The sequence below is a fragment of the Manacus vitellinus genome, unplaced genomic scaffold, assembly GCF_001715985.3.
Source record: "Manacus vitellinus isolate BGI_N305 unplaced genomic scaffold, ASM171598v3 scaffold_12_pilon, whole genome shotgun sequence".
NCBI lineage: Eukaryota > Metazoa > Chordata > Aves > Passeriformes > Pipridae > Manacus > Manacus vitellinus.
In genome coordinates this window covers 17,314,154-17,328,253 of record NW_021938949.1, presented here as the reverse complement: position 1 = coordinate 17,328,253, position 14,100 = coordinate 17,314,154, and the positions used below count along the sequence as shown (strand labels likewise).

At 45.8% G+C, this 14,100-nt stretch overlaps 1 protein-coding gene across 1 annotated transcript in view; it reads left to right on the top strand.

The window, feature by feature from the left end:
• Positions 1 to 10,744: 10,744 nt before the first annotated feature.
• Positions 10,745 to 14,100, top strand: part of CREBBP (CREB binding protein) — an 83,384-nt gene continuing 80,028 nt past the window's right edge. The window contains exons 1-2 of the mRNA XM_029957864.1: positions 10,745 to 11,384; positions 13,474 to 14,009. Of these exons, the coding sequence (XP_029813724.1) occupies positions 10,745 to 11,384; positions 13,474 to 14,009 (1,176 nt within the window). The remainder of the gene's footprint in view (positions 11,385 to 13,473; positions 14,010 to 14,100) is intronic.

Below are 14,100 nucleotides of genomic sequence, written 5' to 3'. Positions count from 1 at the left end.
ACGATTTGCAGATAATAATTGAAGTTGTGGGGTTGGCTGTGTGACGAAATGCCCGGCAGCCTGGCAGTCGGGCTGTGTGTAGTCTCTCTGGCGTGCCTCATTCTTCAGTTGTGATGGGTTTGTAGATAATAAGGTGCATCAAAATGTTTCATTTCCAGCAGCGCCTGCCTGTTGTAAATACACACGTGTGTGCACAAGAGCATGTGTGTGTGGACCGACGTCTCCCGGTGTTCCCACTGTTTCAATCACTGAAACAGTGGTTTCTGAGGAACACGAAGTGTGTTGGACTTGCATTTCTGCTTTCAGAGATTAATGAATCTTGTGAAAGGGACAGTGATAAGTTAATCATGCTATGCCTGCTGTGTTTTTCATAGACTGAAAAAATTATTACTATAATTGAGCTGATAAATTCTGTGGGTTTTTTCAGCTTGCTCAATCTGCGTTTGGCAATAGTTGTTAGGTGTCCTTTAGGGGTTTTTATAGTATCCTTTTCTTTTCAGCCTACAAATAAATGAAACAAGCGAGAAAGAAACAGTATCGAGAGTAAGACTTGTAAGGGAATATCTAGGTGAGGTCTTGTGATTGAACCATGTTAATCCCTTTGGTGGAAGCAGTGGAATATACGGGAGGCTGATACACAAGTTGCTGTGAAACGCTACACAGTAACTCAGGTTAAATACAGTTTTTCTTTAAGTCTTCAGCTAGACATCTTAGGCTCTCCTGGTAGCCAGTGAAAGATGTTTGAAGAGGTGTCTTGGATTTATTTTTTTTTTCTTTCTTTTTTGAAGTTCACTTGGTCTGTTCTGGAATGCTTCAGTCTTAATTACGTCCTGTTCAGCCAGTTCTCGGTGAGCTCTGTGCAGTGCTGGATGTGTGAACTCCAGCATCTGCAGAAAGTTCTGCAGGGCTGAGGGGGCCTCTGGGCACTGGGATGGCAAACCCCAAGCTGTATTTTGGACAAGTGTGTCCGTGGAGTTCTGTTGTCGCCCTCGTGTTCCACAGGCAAAAATCTCTCTCTGCGGACAGCGTGGGTCATGTTTGTTCACTCAGAGATTTTTTTTTTTTAGGAAAAGCACTTCTAGGTTTGTTGCCAGCACTTAGTGCTGCTTGTTGAAGCATCCCTGGTGGTTTCTGTGCGTTGTAGCAGGTGATACACACAGTTTGAATAGTGACTGCTGTCAAAAACCTGCCCTGGACCTAAACCAGGCTGGCTCCCTGATGCCGAGGCTTAAATGAAAAAGTTCTGCCACAGCCTGGAAAGGGGCTTTTGTGACTGGAGGAGCCTGGGGAGGTGGGTTTGAGCCTCGTTGCCTGGATGAGCAGCGAGTTGTGTGTGGGTGAACAGCACTGTAATTGCAGTGGTCACCCCGTGCCGTTGGGTGCTGAGGCTGCCGCGGCGGGGACGTGCTTTCAGTGCTTTCACTGCTTTCACTGCTTTCACAGCCACCGCGGGCCCGGCTGGGCCGTTCTGCTGCTGAGCAGTTCAGCTCCCAGCCTGCAAATGCCCGGACCCGAGGGTCTGGTGGCAGCCCTGAACGCAACTGCTCATCCTTGTTTATATTTCTCTCGATGCTTTGATGCGGTGATGTTAAGCAACTCCTTTTGTCAGGGTAAGTTTTAGCTGCCTTTAATCTTTCTGATAAAAATAGCTCCTCAGCTTACCGGGGCGAAGTTTGTGCCGTTGAAATTGGTCTGCTTGCGTTCTGAAAATACAACCTTTCCTGTTAAACCCAAGCAGCTGAATCTAATGTCTGATCTGGAGAAGGGAGCAGAGATGAAAGGGTAACAGAAATGGGTGCTGTGACCATCTTTAAATTTCACGATAGACCCATTTTGCAGTTGCCCCGCTGCTCTTTGTATGAATAAGAAAGGTTAAGACTGGTGGCTGTGCTGTATTGAACAAGCTGACTCCTGTGCTAAAATGTCCGTGGGAAAGATTTTTCCTTGTCTAGCCAAGTAGGAGTAGTGCTTTTGTCTAATTACTGCTTTATTAGAGACAAAGTCGTTTTCATACCTAAACATTTCTCTTCTCTGTGGCTGTTGTGGGACATTCTCATTCAGTATGGGGTAGAATAAACAAGGGACTCTTACAAAAAGTAGAAATACAGTAACTTTGCTTATGGCAGTGTGTTATTTTAACGTTGAGTGTCGTGGTTATTCGGTACGTTGCTGGCATTGGTCCTCCAGCAGAATATGCAGAGAGCCCACGTTGTTCTTGAGCTGGTCTGGGGCTGAATGCTGCACACCACACGCTGGGAAAAATACAACTGTGTGGAGCAGCGGCAAAGCTGGAGGTGTTCAGTGCCCCTGGACCATGGTCCCTCCTACAGGTGGCTCGGTGGGGTCTGGGTTGCACTGAAGTCCTGCCTCTGCATTCGTTCCGTTCCCTGCAGCTTGTGCTGCTGTGGAGCTGCACCAGTTCCAGAAACGACACCGCATAATCTGGGCCAGGGCAGAGGGTGTCCCTGACGGCGTCAGGACTTAACGAATTCCTAAAGTAGGTGAAGCTGGGAAGAAGGTGAGATGAGCGGCTTCAGAAACCCGTTAGAGCTGGATTTTCACCTCAGAATTTCTTGGGGGGGGGGGGGGACGCACTAAAACACTAAGCACTGGGGGGGGGGTTGATTTTTTTTACCCAGCTGAAGCAGCAGAGCTGCGGCTGCGGAGTACGCGGGCTGACACCCCCGGGAGCTCCCGTTCTCCTCACCAGCCCTTACGAACGTTGCGTGGCAGCCAGGCCCCGGATTCTGTGCCGGGGGAAGGCTGGCCCTGCCGCACGTGCCTCCCTACGTGCCGTGATAAGCAGATCTCTGGCTGACTCCCAGCCAGCTCCAGAACTTCGCAGAAGGGAGTTCGTGTCGATGCGCAGCCTGATTTGATCCTGCTCCCCTGCCAAAAACCAGAGAGGTGTATTGCAGTCGATTTAGGTTTTAGTTCTGAAAGAGGTGGACAAAACCAAAGTAGCTTAAGGAGAGGCAGCAAGGTTTTGTGAGCTTGTGTTCATGTTCTTAGCTGAGACTTCAGGTGGAGTGACGTCTCGGTGATCTAAAACCAGATTTTGTTTGGGCACGTGGAAGCATTAGTATGGATGTTTTAAAGGGTTCATTCCTGCGTGGCTGAGAAGCTCCATGGAAGCCTGTGTAATCAGTCTGCTCTTGTTCTGTAGGATATGTGCAAAACTTGAGTGTCATTTGTGTGCTGTGGCAGTAAGAACTGCAGTTGCACACGTGCTTCCTCCATCTCTCCCTGGAACAAGGAAAAGGGTAGTTCCATTAAATGACCAGACTTGGATTTATAAGCAGACAATCTGGGGAAGAAATGCATCTTCTGAAAAGCTGTAGGTGAAGGAGTGTGTGCAGTTGTAATTATTCCACCGGAAAGTCCTCTTTTTTGTGGAATTTGCACCATAAGTATCTGGGGTGGGAGGTGGGATATTTCATGGCTATATTGTTTCTTTTGGGATATTTCATGGCTATATTGTTTCATAAGACCTAGCATTTAGGTGTAACAATGTGGGTGGTGGATGGGAAAGGAGGATGCCAAGCAAGAATGTTTACTTTGGGCTGTGAGTTTGATACAAGCTGATTATTTTCTTTTCCACCCGAAGTGACTGACCCTCATAACTTGATGCCAGCAGTTGTGATCTGGAACAGGAGATTTGTAAGATTAGAAATGGGCTCCTTTAGAGAGTCTAGTGCAGCTAATTCTTACCAATTCCTAGAGCATTGCTGGTAGCAGGATATTGTGTACTTTCTTAGTGCATGGAGACTTTTATAGATTTTTTTTTCCAGGGAGTTTGATACTCACATCTGTGTGTGGGGGATGAAAAGTTGAGCAGGTGATCTGCCACTCTGATCATGTATGACTGTCCACAGTCTTTTTTTTTTTGGAAGTCATATATATTTTGAGTGATAATTGCCCATGTACTGAGGAGTTTATCAAACTGATTCCTTCCCTCTTATGACTTAAAATTACCTCAGTAAATGCTGTCTTGTGCAGTGGTGTAGAGCTCCTGGAGAAGCCCTGCCAGCAGCAGGCAGGAATAGAGGCTGTGCTTGGGGGGTCAGTCTTTGCTGTACTCCAGAGATCTCTTGGTAGCTCGTGAATGATTCCCAGTTTTCTGCTGCAGATGATTCACTTTCTGGTCTGGCTGGACATTCCTTGGCATCATGATCCAGTGCCATTAATTATTTCTACAGCAAAGTGCAGTGTTTTGTTATTATACCTGCAGCTTCACGTTAAAAAAAATCCCCATGTTCTTAGTGTTTACCTTTATTAGATGTTTTACTCTCTGTTGTTACCTGCTAATAGAAAAGAACATGAACAAAACCCCTCACTCTATTAGCAAAATAGTGCAAGTCAATGTGAAATCAGGGTGGAGGGGGTAGTTGAAAAACACAATTTGAAAAATTCTAGTGTTTGTTCTTATACAGGGGAAAAGCATGTGGGTTAGCTTAGAAATCTGACACTTCCACCCTAATTTGGTTTACACTTTAAAGAATTTTTGCTTTGTAAATCTTCCTTTTAACATATGTTACGTTTTCCATCTGTCTTCTCAGATGTCTGAGATACAGAGAGAACCTAAATCGTTTATTTAGAAACTCTTTTAATAGAGATGCCTCAAGAAATACTGTTAGGTATTGTGCACAATCAAAGTGTGAATGAAAAGAAAACTGAAACTTCTATTAGCCCTGATAATTATAGCTCGGAATCCAAACCCCTTAACATATACTCTTCAAAAGCTTCACTTCATTTTTCCTTTCCTCCTTTCTTGTTCACCACCATTGAGAAATAAGGATCTTATTTGTGACACTGGATAAATACAGTATCCTTGGTTTGCAAAACATTCATTTATGTATCTGTAGGTCTGTAAAATAATCTCCTTCCCTGCTGACCACATGTAACGCTGCGGGAGCTGCCTCGGGAAGACAATGCTGTCCAGAGGAGTTGTTCTCCCTGGGTGATCCCCCTCCCAGTCCCACAGGCAGACACATCCCTGCTGCAGTTGGATGTGGCTGAGCCAGGCATCGGAGCTGGATCCTTTTGGTTGCAGAGTGAGAAGTAAAATGGAATATTAGATTCCAAGCCCTGTCCTTGTGTGTGTCACCCGAAGAGCTGCTCCTGCTCTGCCCAGCTTTGCCACCACGGGTACTTGGGTGGCTGATTTAGTGGGTGTTGGTGATGACATCACTTCTGTGTAGTATCATCTCACAGAGAAGAGAACTGGGGAAATTACCAAGAGGCTTGAATTCAGTAAGTGCTGAGTGTAAGTCTGGTTTGGAGGAGCTGTGAAGTTTTTTTTCCGAAGGTTCATAAACTCCCTTAAGGAAAGTCTTAATGAGAATGATTCAAAACAGCCTCATCTCACTGAAATCAGTGCTTTAAAGTAAAATAGATATGTGAGGGAACTGGGGCTTTTTGGATTGTCAGTTACGGTTGGAAGGTTTTTTAGACAGAAATACGCAAAAATCATTAGTTTTAAGCACACATCTGCTGTTGCTTCCTTATGTGTATTTGGTTTGTTTTGGTATGTATGTTCTTGCACAGCTGAATTTGAGTTGCCAAGCAAAAGACACTTCACTTAAGTTTGGTATCAGAAGTAGGGAGGAAAAAGTGGCATTAAAAAGAACAGAAACACAGTTTTTGCAGCTGTTGTATGTCATAAAGGAGACCTCAAACTTGCCTGTTTCCCAGTAGTCTTGCTTAGCCTTTTTGTTTGTTTGTTTTAATAATCTTATTTCAATACATATTTATCTGGTTTAGTTTTCACAGAATAAGCCTGTTCTGTGGTTCTGTTGGAGAAGGTGCATTAAGGTGGGAACTTTAGGAGGAGGACTCATGTAGCTGAAGGGAATATTGGGAGCTGCCTGAGCCAGAACTGAGCTTGAGTTCTCTTCACTGTCAGTCACTGTGGGAAGGATGGGGACTGAACACTTGGAAGTCTGAACCACCTTTGTTGACAATATATTTACTGAGAAGTCTGTGGCCAGGGAATGTCACAGTTAAAGTTTGTTTGTCAGGATAATTCACGTCCTTGCACGTTATCTGCTGATTCCTTTTCCAGCTGGGCAGGGAGGGTGGTACAGCGAGGGGAGCAGTGGCTCTCTCAGCTCAAGGCATTTGTGTGCAGACACTGGTTTGGTGCAGACCCTGCATTTCACACTGCCTGAAGCAAGTGCCAGCTGTTAATTACCAGATTCTCAGATGAGTCCTCTTTAAAGGGTCATCCCCAACTGAAAGGTTCTGTCAGCTATAAAATTAGGGCAACAGACCAGATGTGTGTGTTTGTGATAGGATGAGAAGGCAATTCCACTGCTGTTAACGTGCTCCAAGAACCTTAAAATATTTAATCTTCTTCAGGATGATCTTGTGAATGGGAAGCTGATGTTCCCAGTGTGGTGTCTCCCAGTCCATAGGCAGATTATTTGCCTCCTTTTCCTTCTGTCCAGGTTTCTCTTCCCACGGCGCAGAAATGTCCTGGAGCGTTTTGGTCAGTGACACCTGCACTGTTACACCATGTCTGTGGTGTGGATGCTGCTGGGTGGCATTTAAAGTTACAAGAGCAAACACAGCAACAGTGTCAAAATAGTGAAGGCACCTCTGGAAGGGAGGAAGCAAAGTTTTGGAGATGCTCTGTAGGACCAGAGAAGGGTACAGTCAATCCACTGTTTGCCATCTGATGATTTCAAGAACAGACAAGAGTAAATGCTCTTGTTGGGCTGCTTCTGCTACATATTTTGGGGTTCTGCTACATATTTTGGTTTTATCCCCCTCTGGTCTTGAGAGGCTGGCTTCTTATCTGAATATTTTTCCTCTTTTTTTCTTTATATAAACTTCAGTGCCAGGTGCATTTAATGTGCCCTTATATACTACTTTGTAATTGATAGGGAAACATTCAAGCAATCCAATTTTTATGGAAGGGTAGATCTGAAAACAGGGATAATTCCTGAAAGAAGCCAGTATCTTAGGTTTTTCTAGGCTTTTAACACAGACTGTATTTTCATTACGAGCACAGCAAAAGAGAGATGGTGGAGACAATTTGGATGAGTACAGCAGAGGTTATGACATTGTGACACACAGTGTGCAAGTGGAAAGAGGCTGGGAACTAAACCTGGTGTAACCAAGGAAGGATCTCTGTTTCTAACATTTTCAGGGAGGTGAGAAAGAAGCCAGGGACAGAACAGATGACCTTTCCTGTGTCAGGTGGTGCTTGTAATCACACACATTAGTCGTGGTATAAAGGTTATAGATACCTGCATTTTCCCCATCCTGACTCCTGTGTCTGGTGTTGGGGCTGGTGTCAGGACCATTTTTAAAATAAGTCAATCATACTGGTAGTATTGCAGTAGAGATTAGAAGAGAAGGGATGCTTTTTCATTAGTTTTGAGATTTGTTTGCTCTGTCCAATGAGCTTCGCTTTTGAAAAGTCAGTTGCTGGTCTTACAAAAATAAACTGGGGGAGATTTTAGAAGTGTGAAGCTGCTTTAACTTCAGATTAACGAGATTCTAAGGTGATAGAGTCCCTTTGGCTTATTGGGATGCACAAAATGGATCTAATTTAATTGATTTTAGGAACTTTGCTGCTTAGTTGCGTGTCTGTACCCTGAATGGGATTCATCTTATGAAGGGGAGTCATGCTTTGCCAGAAAACAAGTTGCAAAGGAAGTGTGGCTGAATGAATGCTTCCTTCACAATCCCCCCATCCCTAAAATCCTAGCCACAGGAAAGCAGAAGGCACGTGTTACACCAATTTTCAAGAAGAGCTAGAAGGACAATACAGGCAACTGGAGATTGGTCAGCTCCTTCCATCACTGGGAAGGTCATGAAGGAGCTGGAGTGAGTTTAGTGAAGGACTAACAAGGAGATTGGGGGCTGGAGCAAGTGCCTTCTGATAGGAGCCTGAGGGGCTGGGCTGCAGACAGACCTCCTGACATCCTTTCCAACCCCAGTGACTGGGTCTGTGAGCGAGAGAGTGCCCTGATAATGATTCCAGTGAGTTTCCTAGAGGCAGGTACCAAGAATTCTGAAAGGTCAAGCTCATTTCCACGTATTGACATACTTGAATTTTGACCAGTCCACTGACTTAGGAATGAGCAAACCAGACCGTATTCCTTTCTCATCCCAAGTGCAAGTAGTTCAATCAATCAGGCAGGAAGAAATTAAGAAGTTAAATATTCAGATCTCTTATTATGCAAGCCATCAGTTGTTGGGACTCACCCAGATCCCTGCTGCTGGATCTCTCATTCCCCCTTACCACCCTCCACCCAGCTGGGTGTCCTTGACCCAGCCAGGTCCCTCATCACCATCATTTTCAACCAGGTTGTTAAACATCGTGTTCTGAAGAAGTGTTGCTGCTCTGCTGACAGTCAAGGTCAGATGCATCACAATCTTTCTGTGTCTTGTTAGGTAGAGACACTAATGTAAAGTTTCCTTACTGGAAATTTTATATTTTCCATGAACTCGTTGTTTAATTGCTCTAAAACATTAAATGCTGTCATTTTCTTTTATGAAACAATAAATTACAGAATCCTCAGACTGGAATGGAGGTGGTAATTGCTGACTGCACCAAACAGTGTGGCTATTGAGGGGAGCTACCTGACAGCGAATTTTAGGGAATGGCTGGAGCTCTGAACTGTTGAGGCTTTGTCTGCTGGGGTCTGGCGTGATTGAAAGAGGCCTTACAAAACAAAATTGGGCTCACTGAAATGTAACAGCTATGTTGGCATGAAAGAAAGGCACGGTGAAAATACTGCCTGTGTGCTGGACTGCAGTGTGACTCCAGTGCCTGCTCCGTGCATGGGCAGGCAGGTTGTGACAGGAAAACTCCCAGTCACGTTTCAAGCAGAGATTGTGCAGCAAAAAACGAAACTGAATTTGATAGTTCTCCTCCTGCTTGCTCTGTGAGGTAACAAGTCGCATAACGAAACACCTTAGAATGTTTGTCACCTCTCCGGGGTCAGCTAAAGGGGAAAAAATTGTGACATCCAAACAATTTAATTGATTGAATATGTATATTAAGAAAGTCCCCCAATAACAGTCACAAGCAGTCATACAGGTGAGAATGTTCTGCCTTGAGGATGCCACACAGTTTGGGCTTTTTTTCTTCTCAAAAGACTTAGAAGAAAACAGAACATCTTTTTTTATTCTGGTTTCTGAAAGTGTTGTCCAGGAAGGCAGAAAACTGTGACATTTAAGCTCATAAAACTGAAATTAGGAGAGAAAGTGTTTCAAGTGTGGTTATCTTCCATGTGTGAAAATAGCTGCTCAAGGAAGGCAGGATGCTCAAATTGGAGAAGGAGCCTTTTGGAAAGAGTGGGGGGGTGGTAGTTGCCTAGTGCTTTTCCATGCCTTCCAAAAGACATGTCATCTCTGTTTTTTGGTGAGGATACTTGGTTTTATATAACAGAGGTAATGGAAGGCGTGAGGTTTAGGATCAGAAGTGCTGTGTGAAGAGACAAGGCACTGTGAGGTGATTCTGCACAGCCTTAGTCAGCTCTGCTGCGTCCTGAGCACTGAATTAGAGGGATGTGCCTTATGAGTTCAGGGAATCTGTTCTCCTTTAAAATCCAGATCACTTTTCCCACTCTCTGTGCTCGGAGAGCAGCAGTTGGGAGGGATGGAGCAGCTCCAGAGCTCGGTGGTTGCAGTGGGACCCCTCAGCAGAGGTGTTTCCTGGGCACTGCTTCAGGTAACTGGATGGAAGGCAAAGACCTCCCTCGATTTTTAGGCTCTTGGTAGCTGCCTTTGACTTTGAGAAATAGTTGAAGCATTGAGAATTGGATCAATTATGTTCTTCTTGTGAGGATGGAGGGACTGCAGTTGCTTTTCGTTTTTCTGTCAGTAGAAATAGGCCGTGTTCTTATTATGGCAGATTTTTATATGTGTGTAAATATATTTATTCTTTTTATAACTGCCTAGACAATCTCTTATCTTTATGGATTTGTTGCAGACATGCTCAAGCAGATTTTTTGTTTTCTGTTGTATTTTATAACTGCTGTAAAATGTGCCTTGTGTTGGTGTTTTTAATGTACATGACTGATTAAATATAAAAGAGGATGATTAATCATTGTGTGAACATTTGAATTCTTGGTGAATTTTTACACAACCACTGTGCTAAGTTGTTTACCTGCATTTTATTTTCCTGCTGGCAGAGCTGTACGTTTTCCATGCCTAACCTTAATGTACAGCCTTCTTACAGGAGCTTAGGAGCAGTAGGTTATTTCAGGTTTTAAGAGGCTGTATTCCCAAATGCTTTCTTCACTCTTTTTGTAAACTGCAAAAACATTTCCAGTCCTTGGCTCTGGCAAGACTGAGTCCAGCCAACCAAGCAAAAAAAAAAATTAAAAAAAATTGAGCATTTATGCTCCAGCATCCCATTTGGAAATACAGCTGGAAAATACTACCCTTTAAGCAACAGCAGCATCTTCCCCCTCTACATTTTGTCACCCCTCTGCCCCTGTCCCGGCACGCACACGCATCTCTTGTTGATGAAATACTAACAATTTTGGTGCAGAAGCTTGGAAAAATGCCTTTTTGTGGGATTTAGGGAAGTTGTCTGAAGGAGTGCTGTAACTCCACCCTCGGTGACACACGGGCACATGGCTGTGGTGGAGCTCCAGCGGCAGTGGCACAGCCTCCTGGCATTCCAGGATGGCACAGCCTCCCTGTGGCAGAGCCTCCCGGCACTCCAGGCTGGCAGAGCCTCCTGGCACTCAGGGATGGCAGAGCCTCCTGGCACTCAGGGATGGCAGAAAACCTCCCGCACTCAGGGATGGCAGAGCGGCACTCCAGTGGCATCCAGGCAGGCAAGAGCCTCCCGGCATTCCAGGCTGGCAGAGCCTCCCGGCATTCCAGGCTGGCAGAGCCTCCCGGCATTCCAGGCTGGCAGAGCCTCCCGGCATTCCAGGCTGGCAGGCCTCCCGGCATGTCCAGGCTGCAGAGCCTTCCCGCAATTCCGGCTGCAGAGCCTCCCCGGCATTCCAGGCTGGGCAGAGCCATCCCGGCATTCCGTGCTGGCAGAGCCTCCCGGCTATTCCAGGCTGGCAGAGCCTCCGGCATTCCAGGGCTGGCAGAGGCCTGTCACGGGCATTCCAGGATTGGCAAGCCTCCCGGCACTCAGGGATGGCAGAGCCTCCCGGCATTCCGGATGGCAGAGCCTCCTGGGACCTCAGGGATGGCAGAGCCTCCCTGTGGCAGGAGCCTCCCGGCACTCCAGGGTGGCAGAGCCCCCGGCATTCCAGGCTGGCAGAGCCTCCCAGCACTCCAGGGTGGCAGAGCCCCCGGCATTCCAGGCTGTGCCACAGGGACCCGACACCCACCAAGGACTCACCTGTGGACAAAGCGGGCTGGGCCCCCAACAGCCAATGGGTTTTTCATCAGGAAGGGTGAGGGATGGTTAAAAACAGGGAAATCTTGGAAGAAGGAAAGTAGAAGCAAAATGTGTAGGGAGAGACAAACTGCAGCCCAGTCAGTGTGGAGTGGTGATGTGGGAGAGAGGAGGGCTGAAGCAATCACAGGCTGGAAGGGAGCTGAAGGTACAGCAGGAATTTCTGTAGAAGGCAAGCTGAAAAAGTGAACTAAACACTTGAAAGGAAAGGCAGCAAGTAAGAGAAATTAAAAATACTTTAATGAACCTTGCTAACAAAAATATTACCTCGTTACTTGCCGGCTTGGAAGGGAGCAGGGGGGCTGTTCTGACCCGAGGGTGTGTCTTGTCCCAGCCAACTTGGTGCAGTCCTGGAGGGATTATTGACTTCAGTAGGTGCTGATGGCAAGGTGGGGCCCTGAAGGACGTGCTGCTGTGAGCCTTCAGAACAGGCAGAGTTTAACATTTTTGACTGTGTTTACTGTGACTGTTGATGTAACTCACTGGTCATTGTAAATCTGAACGTTTTTACTCATTTTCCTTCAATTAGGTGTACTTGGAAATTCACATGCTGATGAAATGTGTGGGATTTAAGTGTACTGAGATTTGTTGTTTTGCATCCCTGCTTTGTGATACAGGTTATGTGTTGTCTGGGGTTTGTTCTTTCTTTTCCACGTACCGTCTTACATCATTTTTGCAGCCTGGGTCTTCTTGTGGTTGAAGAGTGAATTAAACTTTAAAACAATGAAGCTTTTGGGATGCTCTTCTTTAGTAAAGATCTTTTCTTTGCTCTAACCTGGAAAAGATGTGGTTTGTCTGTTGCTCACAGCGAGGGACAGGAGTTTGTCAGGGCAGGTTTGGGGGGCAAAATAGAAGTTTCACATATTTATGTTACAGTGGGGAAGTGATTGTTTTAGATCACATCCCTGGACTGGAAGAGTCTTCTGAGATGAGCTGTATGTCTAAATAGCTGCTCTGGTGAACTGTGGCTGGTCTGTGTAGATGTTTATTAGTATTGCTTGTGCTTGTCCTTATGTCTTCAAATATATAACTTTTTTATTTTTATATGGAAGTACCTATATACAGTGCAGTAACTTTCTGTTTTTAGTTACATGCCAAAATAACCTTGTTGCACAGATGCTGCTTATGATGTGCAAAAAAATATTTTAGTGAACCTGAGTTGCTCCTTAAAGGAGTAAAAAAAAAAAACCCCAGCACTTTTTTATTAGTCTGGGTGTTCCAGCCAGGCAGAACTGTTCCTTCAAGTGGCTCAATGAAGATTTGATTGATTTATTTTGCTCATCTAGAGAGTGTGTGGATTACCTCTGTCAATACTGGGCATGATAAATGAGGGCTGGGCACTTACAAAGCAATTTGAATTATTCGAGCTGTTCAGGAATCAAGCAGTGGCTTGATTCAAGAGGCATTACAAGGAGGAAATGCTGAGTGCATTTTGGGATCTCCTGAAGTAGTGGATCACGGTAGGAATCAATGAGCAGAAAGTGATCTGAGGCGTGTTCCTGTGTGAGGCTGGGATCAAAGTGCTGAAGGAGTGGTGGTTGTGTTTTGGTGAAGCTTTGAAGCCGAGCTGGAAGATGTTCTTTGGCCATGTGCACACATGAATGGCAGGGTTGGGGAGGATTGCTGGGTGAAATTCAGTGGCTTGGGATTACACAGGAGGTCGGAAGAGGTGACGTAATGGCTCTTTGGGGAGAGTAAATCAATAGGAAAAACCCTCTTATTGTTTCCACTGTCATCTTTTAGCCAAAACAAGGGGAATTAGGAGTTAAGATTAGATCATTGTATTCTTGCCACCATAGTTTTCTTAAGCTTTGTTTTGTCAAGTCTTGCCAAAAAACCTGCTTGTTGGCCAGTGCTCTTTCTTCCCTGTATGGTTGTTGTGTGCACAGTGTGTACCAACAACTGCTCTGAAAGGCTCTGGGGTTCGTGTCCCAGGGCCCCTCACTCGCTTCCTGGCAACTTGAGTTGTGGGTAAAGATGTACCTGAATGCCTGTCATTGTTAGCACTGGTACCAAGTAGTGAAGATAAGTATTTTAGCTGCTTGTCTGTCATGTTTTCTCACTCATGTTTCTGTTTTAACTTGTAGATTTTGGATCTTTGTTTGACTTGGAAAATGATCTTCCTGATGAGCTGATCCCCAATGGCGAGTTGGGCCTTTTAAACAGCAGTGGGAACCTGGTTCCAGATGCGGCTTCCAAACACAAGCAGCTTTCTGAACTCCTGAGGGGAAGCAGCGGCTCTTCCTTGACCCCAGGGATTGGCAATGTGAACTCCAGCAGCCCCGTGCAGCAGGGAGTTGGTGGGCAAGTCCAGGGGCAGCCGAACAGCGCCAACATCGGGAGCTTGGGTGCCATGGGTAAGAGCCCTCTGAACCCGGGGGACTCGGCTGCCCCGGGCCTGGCCAAGCAGGCAGCCAGCACCTCTGGACCTACCACACCTGCCTCCCAAACCCTGAACTCTCAAGCACAAAAACAAGTGGGGATGGTGACGAGCAGCCCTGCAACATCACAGACTGGACCTGGGATATGTATGAATACTAATTTCAGTCAGACACACCAGAGTCTTCTCAACAGTAATTCTGGTCACACTTTAATGAATCAGCCTCAGCAAGGACAAGGGCAGGTAATGAATGGATCTCTTGGGGCAGCTGGAAGAGGAAGGGGAGCAGGAATGCAATATTCTGCCCCTGCCATGCAGGGGAATGCAGGCAGTG